At 32.3% G+C, this 15,936-nt stretch overlaps 2 protein-coding genes across 3 annotated transcripts; both read left to right on the top strand.

Annotated features, from left to right (window-relative positions):
• Positions 1-1,846: 1,846 nt before the first annotated feature.
• LOC101210806 (monothiol glutaredoxin-S7, chloroplastic) lies at positions 1,847-6,011 on the top strand. The gene is made up of 3 exons (XM_004152786.3): positions 1,847-2,192; positions 4,870-5,139; positions 5,723-6,011. The coding sequence occupies exons 1-3, from the start codon at positions 1,982-1,984 to the stop codon at positions 5,776-5,778; spliced, it is 537 nt and encodes a 178-aa protein (XP_004152834.1). The 5' UTR covers positions 1,847-1,981; the 3' UTR covers positions 5,779-6,011.
• A 3,381-nt stretch (positions 6,012-9,392) lies between these two features.
• On the top strand, positions 9,393-15,559 carry LOC101211053 (R3H domain-containing protein 1). 2 transcript variants are annotated; one of them, XM_004152787.3, is made up of 6 exons: positions 9,393-9,553; positions 11,349-11,449; positions 12,516-12,593; positions 12,717-12,788; positions 13,467-13,564; positions 14,332-15,559. In XM_004152787.3, exons 1-6 carry the CDS (start codon positions 9,530-9,532, stop codon positions 14,886-14,888), a joined length of 930 nt encoding a protein of 309 aa, XP_004152835.1. In that variant the 5' UTR covers positions 9,393-9,529; the 3' UTR covers positions 14,889-15,559. The 2 variants fall into 2 exon arrangements, with proteins under 2 accessions (XP_004152835.1, XP_011648991.1); XM_011650689.2 differs by having other exon boundaries at positions 9,398-9,553; positions 12,513-12,593.
• The last annotated feature ends 377 nt before the right edge of the window (positions 15,560-15,936 follow it).

Genomic DNA, 15,936 nt, shown 5'->3' with positions numbered 1-15,936 from the left:
TTTGAAGAAATTATTTATATGTTTTTCTCCTGGGAGAGATAAAATCAATGAAGTTTGTACTAAATAAGGTGTAAATGTTGTTAAGTGTAAATGTTGTTAAGTTGTATTTTGTTCTCTCAGGAGAAACTTTGTACTAAATACCAAATGTAGTCACTTGTTTTGAAAATCAATGAAGTTGTCTTATTCCACTCATGTTCGCATTTCACGTTTAAAATTATTGGTTGTATTTATCTTCATTTACTAAACGTTCAACGTTTATCTCACGGGAGCTACACATTTTGGGGGTTTAGGTGGCATGCCTCTCCATAATCGCAGGAGTGACTTTAGGGGCGGAGCATGACAGCACGAATATTTTCTAAATTAAAGTTTCATGTTTTGATGATTGTATGATGGGAGCAAAACATTAGCTTTGTTCCTGTCACAAGCTAACTATTATGTACACATATTGAGTCAAGGCAACCATGGGGTGAAAGCACCACATGGCGGTAAGAAGTTGGTCAAAGCATTGAAAGGAGCATATTGGGTTAATAGTTGGAGCAATGAAAAATGAACCGAGAAATTCTCCAAGGCATGTTGATGATGCGAGAAATCACAATAGTCTATGTGTGAGAGAAGAATTCATGTTCTAGGGGAAAGGAATAAGTAAAGGCTAATGTGCGATTTATGATTTGAATGAGGCGTTGTAAGTCTGTTTATGAAAAATGAATTTACTTGGTTGTATTGTATGCATGCCCTAAAGGATTTCTAAAACATGATTCACTAAGTATTTGACTTATGTTTTAAGTTTCTCTTCCTCAGATATCAAGTCCTTGAGGTCCAGTTGAAACGGTTAAGACGAGTAGCTATGCATTGAGGCGTTAGTCGAACATTCTAAGTTTAAGTTTGAAGAAGCTACACGAGGCGTTGAAGACCTGAAGTCTTTGTTGTAAAGAAATCATGTATTATGTTTCGGAATGCATGTTATTAAGTAATAAAAGAACTTGTTTCAATTATCACGCCTTGTGTTTTCTTATCGCTTAGTAGTTCTAAGGGTCCAAGTTCAAACTAAGCGTGAAAGACTAAGTTTTAAGTTTTAAGTTTAAGGTGGAGTGTTCTCGTGTTTCGCTTAGAGGCGTTAGGGTTGCTAAGGTCGCATTCAAATTCTGCAATGCAAGGGTCAAACCCGTTGTGGGGTGGGGGTGTGACATAAAATAAATCTACATCATGTCCAAAATATGCCCACACTTCGATAGAACAAAAATTATACAAATAAATTTTTACAATCATACAATGCAAGCATACCCATAAACATAATTGACAATTAAAACATACAACTCTAAAACATTCTAATCACAATCAATATATTATTTATAAAACAAAAAATATGAATTTCATACCAAATAGATAAACAAAAATCTTACAAATAAATTTACACTACCTAAACAAAAATGTATACCAAATAGATTTACACGATAAACAAAATCATGAACTTCATATCCTACACTTTTGTTCTACAAAAGTGTATAAAGAAGAGAAAAGAACTTCATACCCTAGATGGTAGAATCAATAATGAACAGTGGGACGACGACTATAGTATGGGCATGAGAGGAAAGGAAGGGTAAAATTTTCTTTTAGGGTTATTTTGTTTTTTTGATGAAGTCGTGTACCAATCCACAACTTCATTTCAAAATCGTGCATGTCGGACAAACAACTAAGCCTAGTCGTGTAACACAACTTCAATGCAAACATCTACAATGTTGAGTCTTGTACCTGGTTCATTACTTAATCGAAATGTGTAACTGGTACATGACTTAACCGAGTTTTACATTACCTTACCAACAACCCATCTTTTATGATATTTATTTAAAAAGATCATATATCGGAAAGGTGCGACAGTCGGGTCCGAACAGGGTATTTTGCACAGGACAGCAACCTCTGTGGCTCTCTGTCTGTACCACCAAAATCCTAAGCAGTTCCAAGAAGAAGAAGAATTCAAACAAAAATGTCGTCTGTTGGCACATTTCAACTACTACTACCTGCATTTCCTTCTTCCTCCTCCTCTTCTTTTACCAATAAAGCCCTTTCTCTTCGTCCTCTCCCCTTCCCCACTTCGCCTCTACAGCGCCACGCCCACCACCTTAATCACAGTTTGCAACATCTCCATCCCATTTCAAAATCTGGACGGAATTTCAGATCCTTCCGCTGCCTCTCGGGTAATTTCTTGTTTTTCCCGTTCTCTTCGTTTTGTTCTCCGATTGTTCCGTTTTGTATCTTTTCGGGCTTATTTATTTACATCGATTGCTGTTATCTGATGGAGGCTTGTGACCAACATGTGGGGTTGACTTTTTGAAATCATGTTTGTTATTCTGAATTGGGTTAGTTTGGAACCGGTTTTTATTGTGAGAATTGATTGAATTAATTGCTTTTTATGCGGTGGAAATTGCCGGAGATTTAAGGGGAAGAGTTCATTTGGTTTACGGACCTTATGAAGAGCCTTTCAACCAAAAGGCATGAAAAGGGTAAAGCACGTATAATGACGAAAAATCTGCATTGATCTTTTATTCAATTCTCTGTGATTTTACAAAGGAATTCCCCCAAGTATAAATAGGCAAATGTAAGAATGCTATAACAAAATAACTTCTAACAAACTAACTGACCTTTAACCATTTTGAATTGGTTAATACTTAATAGGCATTTGATTAGTGTGTTAAAGATTTCCACTGCCATTGAAGCAAGGAGTAGTTTTCTTTAAAAAGAGATTTTAGGTGGTATTCAACACTTGCTATTTTTGTTTTTCTTGGAAGAAAATCTTCTTTTCTGAGGGGTTTACTTGCCTTTACTTATGTTGTGCTGATTATGGTCAGAGGAGAATAATTGGAAAAGAAAGGGAATAGAGTAGAACCACTTGCTTGGTTCAATTTTTCAAAGTATAGAACTTAAAATAGCCATGTGGTTCAGTTTTGATCTGTTTCTTTTTGTGAATGGGTCTGATACTTAGTTTTGGGAGGATTGGTGGAAAGTTGAGAAGCCCCTTTGTGTCTTGTTCCCCTATCTTTATCATTTGTCTAAAATGAGGTTACATTTGGTGGCCTCTTTTTTATGTTCTCAAGATTTGCATCCCTCTCTCTTTGGGTTTTTGTTGTCCTCTCACCAACTTCAAGACTTTGGAGGTTGTGGGCATTTTCTCCGTTCTTTCATATCAGGGGTTTATGGGGAGAAGGATGTTAGGGTTTGGAACCCTCTTCCTTTAATGGGCTCTCTTGTTGTACATATTTCATTGTGCTTTGCCCTCCTCTACCGTCCAGGCAGCATCCGTTTTTTCTTGTTTTTGTTGAGTTAAATTTCTAAGAAAGTTAAGTTCTTCACCTAGAAAATCTTGCATCGGAGATTGAACTCCCAAGATCATATCCAACGACAATCTTCTTTTGTATTGCAACCACAATGGTGTGTTTTCTGCATATGTCATGAAGAGGACCTGGACCATCTCTTATGGAGTTGTCGTCCACTCACCCTTCCTTTCATGACAGTTATAGTGTTATGGTAGGCATGCTGTTTTGTAATTTTGTGGGGATGTGGCTCGAGAGTTGAGAGGAATAGTACCTTGTGGAGGTTGAGAGATCTTTGGAGGAGCTTTGTGATGTGGTGAGATGTAATGCCTCTTCGTGAGTAATTATCAATAATGTCTTATTCTTCTGGATCAGAATTTTTTCTTGTAAGTGGTGGTAGATTCCTTTTTGGCCTTTTATTTGTATCTTCTTTTACATCCTTTCGTTTTTCTTACATTTTTCTTAAAAAATCTTGGTTTCTTATAAAGAATTATTAATTGTCTCAAGACTACATACTTCTGCTATGCATCAAATATATACCCCAACTCTTTAATTTTATTGCTTGATGTGTGAAGTGTCCATGTTAAAATGTCATGACGTTTGTGATTCACATTCACGAATATGAATTGTGCACATGGCTATAGCATATCATCGTTGTTGCTGTAGGATTTGATCCCATTGTCTTCAAGTTTCTCACATAAGAATACCCATTGTGACTTCTATCATTCTCTTGCAAGAGATTTCAGAAATATTCCTCATCATACAAATTCACATACTTGCTTTCCTATGTAGCCAAAAGTTTGTTGCATTTTATTTACTTCTTGATTTTGGTATAGACTGTGAAACACCTTCGAAGTAAGCTCTTTTTTTAGGGTAATGGCTTACTTTTGCCTGTATTTATTGTTGAAGCTACATGTTTAATTATTGACAGTTACTTTTTTAGCCTATTTCAATTTGCATAGTGTGACTTAACGATATTTGTACTCTAGTATTAGGAATAAAATAACTGATCAATTAATGGTCATCTATTCCAATTTTTTTAAGATGAACATCAATTTGTTTCTTACTTATTTGTAATTGGAAATTGGAAATCTCTACCCACACACACAAACAAAAAATTCCCGAGTAGGTTTCACCTACATCAAGTGCTTGCTCAGAAGACGGCATGAAAAATTAATTATTGAGGCTTAGGTTTTTGCATTTACATTATAATTACTTTTAAGTTTGATAAATAGTCTAATAGATTATACACTGTCCCCACTTTTTATAGTAGTTGAAAGCTCTTTCTTTTAGTTTAATTATTGTATTGGCTCCTTCTGATGTTCAATTTTGTTTATATATATATTTGGTTATGCCCTTTTTATATCCTTTTATTTGCACTAGTATGGTTTTTCCATCTAAAAAAGATCGTGCATTGGCATTGTACTTCTGAAAAAGCTCTGGCCGAGTCTTGGTCAGTAGAAATTTCATTAAGATAGCTGAACTATTTCATGAATGCCGGAATGCTATTTCACTGTTCAAAACATTAAAAAGCTGTGTGGTCTTTCTGCTTTTCTTATGGCAGGATTGTCTCCCGAGCTAAAAACAACAATCGACAAAGTCATTACATCGGAGAAAGTAGTTCTGTTTATGAAGGGATCTAAAGACTTCCCACAATGTGGATTTTCCCACACTGTAGTGCAAATATTGAAGTCTTTAAATGTGCACTTCGAGACTATAAACATTCTAGAGAACGAACTATTGAGACAAGGACTGAAGGAGTATTCAAGCTGGCCAACCTTTCCTCAGCTGTATATTGATGGAGAGTTCTTTGGTGGTTGTGACATAACAGTTGGTAAAGTTTCTGGAATCTTTTTTTCATAATTGATGATACCCACAAAGATATCTTTCTCTTGAATAGGGGAACATAAAAGGGGTAGATATTGGCTGATACTTTCGAAGTTTTGGAGAACAAAGCGTATATCGAATAAACATTTGTCTTTCAGGAACTTACTAGATCAAAAATTGAAAATTTAAGGACTTAAGTGCAGCAACCAAATAGACAAATCTCAAAGTTCAGGAACTGAAATTGTAATTTAGCACTTAACCTTTTGCCATAAAAAATCATTTGTCACTGTTTACAATTTTCTAACGAACATTCGATCAAAAAGTGTCATTGAAACATATATTTTCTATTTACTTTATGTGATCGATGAAATTTCTACGTAGGCAGGTGTTCAGAACAAGGGAACTTCATTTAGAAGTCTTATTTTTTTTAGTAATTTGATTGCTTGAAGATGTTTGACATGTAAATAGACTCAAGTTATTTTTTAATTTTTTATAATTAATTATATTAAAGTCTTAGGAGAGTACAATATTTAGTTTTATAGTAAAAAAATTCATCTTCTTTCTTACTCTTTGTTTCTTTTTGGTTACAGAAGCATACAAAAGTGGAGAATTGCAAGAAGTGTTGGAGAAGGCAATGTGTTCTTGAAGCGAAGGTTTGGCAATCCTTCTTCACTTGATTTTTAATATGGAAAGATGTATATCAACATGACATTTATGTTACTCAAGGCTTCATTACAAATGGTAAAAACCAGTTACTTGTTTGTTTGAATGTCTATATTTCTCACCTGTTTAAAAGAAAAATAGTTATGTGAGATTAGTTGAAATGTGTATAAACTAATTTGAACAATAAAAAAAATTGATGGGGACATGAAATTTAAAGTTTAACAAGCCCTTCATAACATAATTTCTGGATATTTTAAGTTTAGAAGAACATGTTAGACACCATCTTAAATTTTTTTTTTTAAAAAATGTTAATCTATCGTTACTGTATGCCTATTTTAGTAAGTAGTAGAGATTTGAACCTATAATCTTTTAAAATAAGTTGTTACGCGTAAATCATGATCATCTCTATTTTTATCCCCATTTTTCTCATCCAAAATATGCAATTAGGAGAAAAATGGAGAATAGACAGCGAAAAGATTTATCGAAAGATGTTCATCATGTTGAGCTTATTATAGACATGAGTTCATGACCATCGCTAATGTAATATGTTATATAACATGCTTAGTATGGTACGATGTAGCCATAAAGTTAAATTTGATGTGTTTGTGTGGGTGAGTTATCATAAAGGACTATAGTTGCCCCACTCTTACTCCCAACTCTCTTGGATCAAATGCTTCCTTACATAATATTGGCATCAACTGTGGTCTCGAGTATTGGGTTATTTGAAAACGAAAATATACAATATATGAAAGCTTCTATGTGGAGATTTTGAAAAAATCTATTTTACCCTTCTATTATAGTTGTTAAAATATAAAATACGTTTGTGTGGATGATAGGCATTTTTGTCATTCAAGCATAAAATTGTTTATTGTAATTTATATCCTAATTATTGTTAAAATTTCACATAATTAAACACAATTCATGATAATTCTTTGGGTTTTTTTCTTTTTTTTAGTTTAATAAATATACAGCACAATTGTGCAACATGAAAGAAATGGAAACAAGTCATTCAAGACACAGTGCATTTCTTTCTACAATATAGCAATAATAATAATAATAATAATAATAAATAGACTAAATAGAGTTTGATTGTTTTTCTATAATTGGAAAAAAATTCAGTATTTTGTTATTTTTGAAAAATATACATTAAAAATTATATTTAAAAAATTATAAAACATTTACGCTATCAAATACAAATATACAAACAAATTTAGTAATTAAAATACAACAATTTTGATTAATTATGTACGGTTAAATTTTGATTTAAAATATTATTTTTCATTCAATTCATTTTCCTTACTTCAATTATATTATTATGTAATTGTCATGGTTGAAAAATATTTAAAAAGAATTAATGATTGTCTTAGTAAAAAATATATATATAATATAAAATTTAAAATAATAAAGTTAAATTTAAAATAAGAAAAATGGTCCAGAATAGAGCATTAGACTTTATTGTAAAAGGGAAGTAGTTTGTCGATCTTTTCTATTTTTTGAAAAACCCTTAAAATAACGTATCAGCAAAATTTGAAATTTAAAATTAAATAAACATTTACCATTTAAATTTGACGGATCAAATTAAGATATAAATTTAAATATTGAACTGTTTAAAATTCAAAGTTAAATTAAATATATAAATATATAAATATAAAATATAAAATATAAAATAAATATAGCTAAATTAAAAATAAATTTTAAAATTAAATCTAAAATATGAAAATCAAATAATATATTGATCTAAATATTGAAAATTCTAAAAATTAAATTAAGCATATAATTATAAGAAATTGAGAGAAGATAAAAATAAAAATAAATTTAAAAAATATTAAACATATATATGAAAGATTAATAAAAGGAGAAAAAAAATTAAGAAATACTAAATGTATAAATATGAAAAGAAAAAAAAAAGTTATCAAGGTTGGGAAGGCTTATCCTCCAACCAATGAGCAAATTAGAGATTTTATATCATAAAAGAAAAAGAATTAAATAAAATGGAAACATAAATGAGAGACTGTTTTTTATAGTTTCTATTTTTTATCCCAATTTTAAAAAGAAACATTTCTTAAATTTTGAAAACGAGAAACAAAAATTGTTATCAAACGAGTCTATTTCTTACAAAATGAAAAACATAAAACATGGATGGGCCTTTAAAGTCTACTTGATAGAGAATTTGAAAACAAATAATTCAATGAAAACAAAGTTGTATTTTATGTTTGCATGTGTTAAGGTAATTTTCAAAAATTGAATTCTAATTTTAAAAAATGTTTAAATGTGTTTCATACTATATATTTATAAATCATAAAACCAATCTTACACATCATCCATCCAGATTTAGTTGACAATACACTACTATTAATTCATTTATGAATATAATTTGTTTTTAAAATGTTGATTAAATTGTAACTTTAATCCCTATTATTTCGAAAAAATTTAGAGTATCATAACAGATTTCAAATTAACATTGTAATGTTATTGTATAACTACACAATGGTATTGTAATTTGTATTCTTTGTTGAATTTTGTTGTCAGTGTAATTTTTTTAATTCAAATTTTCTACCTTGATTTAAAAAATTAAAAGAATATTTTATAGAGAATTTTTCAAAAATAACAAATTTTACCAAATATTTACAATCTATAGTAGAAAAAATTAATTTTATCACTCATAGTCAATGTGATAAAAGTCTATCAATCACTATTATTAATAAAATTCAAAATTTTATTATACTTTTCGTAAATACTTTAGTTTATTGTGTTATTTTTAAAAATACTCCTAGTTTATATGGTTACGAATTAACGTCCCTCTAAAAATTTCATTTAATTATTTTTATTACTAAAACTTAATAAAATCTACCTTCATTTGTTATTAACATTTCACGTACATAAAATTAACATTCTACATATTGTTAGTCATGCATTGCATGTGTTTTATAACTAGTTATTATAAAATTGGATGTTTGGAGAATTTTTATATGCTCATTTTACTCATTTTTTTTTTTATGAATTCTTATATTATGTTTGGGTGAGTAGTGGTAATCTTTTTAATATTGTCTCTCGTTGAGTGGTTGTAACTTTTTCAGTGTAGGTGTCCACTTAAAATATAGAAGTGACTTTTTCTTAGTGCGATTGTTGTTAATAAGACTATACTTTTCGAGATAGAATGCAATAGACTATACATTGTTGTTAATAAGGTGTATATGCAAGAAAAACAAAATTACCACTTAGCATTTACATGGTTACAAAAATAATTTCATAAGATTCATAGTGTAGGGAAAACATTTAATTGAATGAAAGCAGGACTTTATACGGTACAACAATCCAACAATCCATGCAATTTCGACTCTCAAATGTAGTCTAATGAATCAAAGTAGACCCCGTAATATGATGGGTAGAATCTAACATTTTATTATATATTTTTGTAAATATACCATTTTGTATGTTTTAAAGAATAATAAAAGAATACAAACTATTTATGAAAAAAAGAGTAAAGAACAAAAAGTGATTAGAGTGATTGTGAAGCGTAAATAGGTTGGGTTCATCTCCCCTTCTGTGTGTTGTGATTTGTAGTAATTTGATATAAAATAATTTATATATTAAAAAGTGAAATAGAAAGCACATTTTATCGTTTGTTGGACGCCAGACTCGTCAGATAACCGTAGAGTTTGGGATTCCTTCGAAAATCGAAACCCCTGCTCAAATTCCTTCCTTCTTCCAGTCTTCAACCTTCATACTTCACAATGACTGTCGCCCAATTCGCTATGGTAACTTCTTCTCCATCTTTCTTTCTTTCTTTTCTTTCTTCTTCTTCTTCTTCTTCTTCTTCTTCACTCTTATCTTCTGATTTCACAGAGTCGCTTAATTTTGCTGCAAATTGTAGTAATGTTCTCTTAGTTTAGTTTTCCGATTTTTTCATGGGCTCTAGCATATTTTATATTTTGATTAGTTGACTGTGAAGAACTTGGTAGTTTCTGGATCAGGGTATTAGGTAGTTCGGATTTTTAATTTAATTGATTTTTTTTTGGCTTCTGGGTTTCGTTTTATATGTGCCAATTTTTTTTTAAGCTTCGGTGATTTGAGATTGTTATATATTTTTAATTTATTTTTCCTTTTTTGATTCGATTTTGGTATGAAAGACCGAATGTTGTTCTGCAAATGGAAGTAATTCATACACTGAATTTCAAGAAAATGTGATGCAGTAGGTTTTCCTTATTTCTTGTTATCAAATATTGGAAATCTTTTTTGAAAAAAAAAGTGTTCTTTGGGTTTTAACGTTTGTATTGCCTCTGACTAGTATCTTGATTCATCTAGGTTAAAAAAACACTCTTGGTTCCTAAACTTGAAGTAAAATAACAACTTAATCTTGAACTTTTGTTTGTGACAATTTAGTCTTTGTAGCTTCAATTTTTTTAATGATTTAGTCATTGAACTTTAGTATGTAACAATTTTGTCCCTTTGGTAAAAGAATTCATCAAAATTAGATGTTAATTTTTATTAGTTTATCATGTAGTCTTTGTAATTTATAAAAATATTGAGTCCCTTATTAGTTTATTGGTTTATTTATGCAATAAACCTCATTAGATCTTAACACTAGTTTCTACAATAGGAGCTAAATCCTTACAAAATTTAAAGTGCAAGAACTAAGTTGGTACACAGTAAAATTTAGGGACTAAATTTTTACAAAACTGGAAGTACGTGGACTAAATGTTGCAAACCAAAGTTCAAGGACGAAATCCTTATTTCTATGAAAGTTTAGGGACTATAGGGGACTTTTAACCATTCATCTAAATGGATTTTAGGTTTTCATTTAGCAAAGAAAAGAGGAGATTTGTAGTATTATGCACCAGAAGTTCTGGGCAAGTTAATTAATGAAAGAAAATGTTATAGAAATGAAGATATCTTCTGCCATTTTCAGTGACCAGTGTTTAAAAGCCTTCCCGACTCCGGACCTAGGGCTTGGCATGCAAACAAGGGATGCATTAGGTGTGCATGCCTTTTGTGAAGTCCCATAGCCCAAAGCACTGGCCCTTGGGCCTTTTTTGATTATTTTTAAAGAATAGTAGTTGTTAGGTTTTTTTGTCTGTAGTAACTAAAAAAAATAAGCTTTACTAAGACTAAATTCCAAACTTTTTGTGCTCAGGGTTCCTTTTCCTATTCCCACTTCAATTATACCTTCTAGTCTTTATTTAGTAGTTTTATGTATGATATGTGTCTCTCCTATATGTACCACGTTTTTGTTGCGAATTGCATTTAAGTCTCAAAAGACTATTGCGCTTTAAAAAAGAGTTTGACTTTCTATCTTCAAACTTGAGTTAGTGTACACACATTCTAATCTTCAAAAGCAGCTTTTCTCTCTCTCTTTTTCCCCCTTTATGCTAGGACAAGGTAGATTCTTGTGTGTTTGAACGGAGTTGTTTACTAAAATATAAATATTCTAGAACCTTAAGTAGATATCTAATTGTTAGTACTTGCTATTACATAATCCTACATTGTACTCTTTTCGTTAACTTTTTCCATTTTTTTTTTTTTTTCCGTTATGGCTGATATCTGACTCTCCAGGTGGAGGAGTTGGCCTTTCTTGTTAAGGACAACCTCCCCAGCAAGCATCTTATTCTATCAATGGAAGAAACCTTCATCAACTTTCTTCACAATGAAACCAGGTAATTGTTGGATGATGGTTAGATGATGTTAGTTATTGAATTTTAAAATATTTTCGTATTTCATTCCGCCAATGGTGATGGGACAAGTGGAAGATTATGGGCTCAAACAACGGTAGCTATGTATCTAGATTGGATCCTGTTAGATACTAGATATTTAGTTTGTGTTGGTTAAGGGGCATAAGGGGTTATGGGGGAACAAACAAAATGGCCGTTAGAAGAAAAAAAAAAGATGAAGAACCTTCCAATGAACATACAACGACACAAACTAAAGAAAAGCTTTAGATTCAAATTCAAACAAATGGGGTAGTTTGGTTGCTTATTGGGCTGGATCTCCAATTCATTTGCAGGCTGAAGAGAAGGTTGTTGGTTATGTGTTTTGATTATGCTAAAAAAAAATGGAAGAGGAAGAAGAAGAAGAAAAAGTTTCCCGATTTTGTGATCATGAATGTAAGCTCACCTTGAGGGCAAGGTGTCTTTGACGGGCGGACTAATGTTAGGTACTAGATATGTAGTTTGTGTTGGTTAAGGTGTACAAGGGTAATTAGATAGATACGGAGTTACTAGTAGTTATTGTATGAGGGTAGTTACTAGAGTGGTTACTACTTATTATAAATAGGAGGGTAAGTGGGTGAGGAATTGGTTATTCTATTGAGTGATCTAGGGCTTGAGTGAGAATACTCAAGAGGGAGGTTCTAAGTGCGTTATACTTGGGTTTTTCTTGTATTTCTTTATAGTGATATTTCATTATATACAAATCGTGTTCTTGTTAGGAAGTATCCTGATAGATCCTTCCCCCCATAAGAAACAATTACTTTGTGGGTAATATCCTAATGGGCTGCCCTTGCCATTTTTCTATGAACACTTTGGAGCAGAAAGGTCAATTTTTGTTATCTCTCAATAGTTGTTTGGCTAGCTAATCTAGAAGATAGTAACCAGTATTTCTTCGTTTGGTTCTTAACTCACATTATGGTTCTTGCCCATTGGAGAATATCTTGAGGTTTACATTGTTCTTTACCCATGGCTTTTATGGTGACCGCTAACTTTTTAGAATTTATTTGAATAGCAGTTCAGATGGAATCTTGGAGTTGAAACCAATGGATTCATACAACCGTCTTCTTTTGCATCGCCTTGCTGATATTTTTGGGTACATGTTTTCCCTTCCATGCATATTATTTGTCTAGTTCGTTGTGAGGTTGAATTTTTTATTTTCTTGTTACACTTCATGTCAACCTCTCTAACTTTGTACTTCTCCCCATTTCTCTGTCAGACTTGGCCATGTATCAGTTGGTGAAGGTGATAATAGACACTTGGTTTTGGAGCGATACCCAGAGTCATCAATGTATGTGAACAATTCTAGATCTGACTTCTTTTTGTTCAATATCTTCATAACGTAAATTGTTATTGATAAAACATTTTATCTGGGCATCTATAGCAATTATACATTGAAAGAATTGAATAAGCCTCTTCCTTATTCTTCTTTCCTAGAAGTCTTCTCCACAGAAAGATCAAAGAAGTTCTACTTTAGTTTGGAGTTAAGGCATTTGAGATTTGTTATTATGAATATTCAAGTACAGACAGTATACCACCCTCTCTCTCCCCTGGTTTTGTATTCCAAGTTCTCAGCCGCTGCTCTCATTCCAAATTCTGCTTGCTTTCATTATTGGAAAAGGAGACTTCCTCACGTCCACTCAGGGAAAGAGTTGGACTACACAGCATTGCCATTGGCTATATGAAAAGATGGACTTCTTGTAGTTCTCATCAAACAAGTTTTATTTGTGACAGAAGTCCTTTATTTCTTCATCATATTCATACTTCATTTATTTCTTAGTTATGAATATATTTTGGGATCCAATCTTTCTTTCATCTTTCAAATAAGAAACCAAATTTTATGATATAGCTTAAAGTGAAACTAGGCTTCTTATATTTACAAACTGTGGTACCATAGGGACATGGTAGGACGGGTGATACACTGATACTAATAAAGCTCATTTGTTCATAAACTTTTTGTCTATTGCAGACCGTCCATTCTTGTGAGTGATATTCTGTGGGAGTATGATGAACCTCAAATGTCAACGATACCACACCAACTATTAAGGAGAAAGGAAAATTCTTCTGGTATACTTATTATTTTGTGACGGCATAAGCAGTACCTGCAATTGTTTCAGTTCATGCTATTTAGTATCAATTACAATTTTATCATCAGAAAGTTTTCGTGTGCATTTGTTGTTAGAATTAGTGGGCTTTGCTCAAGGAAGGATTTATTCTATTATCCTTTTCTTTTTTATCATAAGTTGTAACCTATTTATCTTCCCTCTTAAATCTTTTGTTAATATGAGAAATTAATAAGACAGTCAATTGTGGTTTTTCTCCCGGCACTCAGGTTTCCATGTAATTTGGTGTCTACTTTACTTTACCGCTTTTAACATTTATAATGGACTTAAGGTCATTTGAAGGCTGCAGAGGAGATGGTATGATGAACATGGAATATTTATTTGTGAAATTTCCCTACTGTGCTCTCTCTCTCTCTCTTCACTTTAAATAGCATTAGAAGGAATACCACGGTATGAATAGAGTAGAATAAAAGGTCTTCTGACTTCCAAGTAGGATTTGATAGGGATTCTGGATCTGAAGTTTGAAGTTTAGGGTGAACACGACCTCTTTAATTGAACGAACGAGTATGTATGCAAATATCTCATTTTAGGGTAGAAAATAAAATGAAAAATGTTGTTCAAGTTTGCACATTTAACAAAGTTTGTTTAATGTCAGTTCATCATATTGGAAGTTCTCATTTATTATGTTGAATGCCTATTTATTTTACTTGCAGATTTACTTTCAAAAAATTACAAGAAACTGAGTTGCCTATACTTGATGTTGTGTTTCAGCGAGTTCAACAAAATCATCTCCTCAACGTTCGCTTGAAGAGAGAGAAGCAGCTTATCTGGCTGTCCGTGAGCGAATTTTCATGACGCACGTTGGAGAGGATAACGAACCCCTGAAACCAAAGCCACGATGTGATCCTGCAGTTGCACGACGCATGATTGCTCATGCACTGGGACAGCGAGTTAATTCATTATCAGAGGATACTAATTGCCATCAGAAAGAGCAAGGAGGTGTCACGAACAATGCATACATCCAAGCAAGAGATTCAAAGTTGCCTGATTCTACTGTGGAAGCTATTAACAAAACCATTTCACGGTCGGATCAATGTGTGAACTTGAAGAATGAATTGGATAAGAATTGTAATCCAGACGTGTCATTGGCAAGGGGAAGTACTGCTGCCAAAATGAAACCTGCCAAGAGTTATCCAAAGGCAAGTCATGTCGACAATGAGCACTTGAAGAGAGAACATTTAGGAGCCGCAAAGAGGATGTTTTCTCAGGCTTTAGGCAAGCACTGCCGAAAGAATGAATCTCTTCAAACTCGTGGGGAAGCAGATTAAAATGGAAACAAGATTCAAATACATCTGCAGTAGCTATTGTTTTCTGGCATGATCTTTTGTCCTATTCACAATTTTTTGAGTTGTCAGGATTCCTGGTGCTAACAAAAAGATGAATGGGACTGTGTGATGACAAATTTGTCTATGTCGCATGGCCAATGGTCGTCAATGGTGTCATTGGCGAAATGATCAGGGTTGGATGCAATGCCTATGGCTGCTTTCATGTTGCCAATTCAGTTAGCAAATATGAAATCTGACCTTGCGTTCTCTAGCTTATTTATTCTGGGAATTCAATCTGGTCGTTTAAGCAGCACTGTGTGAGGAGATTGAACTATAGGTTCGAGTGGAGTTGTGTGTAAAGGTTGTGGAAATCAATTGGGATCGAATCTGTTCACTGATTGAGAGCACATAGCGGGTTGTGTCGGGTTAACATAGAGGTTTCTAACTTAAATCGGTGTTGGTACTTGACTGTTTATAGCCTCTCTCTATCTTTGCTGATGGCATAAATAGCGTCTCTTGGATTGTCATGGTTATGTACCTGACTCAACGATATCGGGCAATTATGTGAAATTGTAGTGGTTGAATTTTAAGCTTTATCGTTCCCTTTGAAATCTAGAGGTATTGATACTTTCTTTTGAATGAAAATCGAAATGTACATGGATTTCAAGTATCTTTGTTTTTTGTCTGATGGAACTATAGGGCAAGTTTGAGGTTCATTTTATTATTATTGTTACTATTTTATGGGGGGAGGGGATTTCTATTTTACAATTTGTTCTTACTACACATTAAAAAAAAAAAGTTAATAGTTAAAAGATTTCAATTAAATCTTGAGAAAATATGGACTAAATATGTTAATTTTCGTAAATATAACTAAGCACCAAAATAAATTTGTATAACAAAATCAAAAGGTCTAAGAAGTCGGTAAAATATTTTCATAAATTCTAGATTTATCATTGATATTGTGATAATTCGTCACTTTTCTTCTTTCTTTCGGTTGCGAAAAATTGTTGGAGTTAATAATAAGAACAATGAATTGTAGACCATGTTAATT

Source organism: Cucumis sativus, chromosome 2 (genome assembly GCF_000004075.3).
Source record: "Cucumis sativus cultivar 9930 chromosome 2, Cucumber_9930_V3, whole genome shotgun sequence".
NCBI lineage: Eukaryota > Viridiplantae > Streptophyta > Magnoliopsida > Cucurbitales > Cucurbitaceae > Cucumis > Cucumis sativus.
Note: the sequence above shows the minus strand (reverse complement) of the source record. Positions and strands in the feature narration are given on the sequence as shown.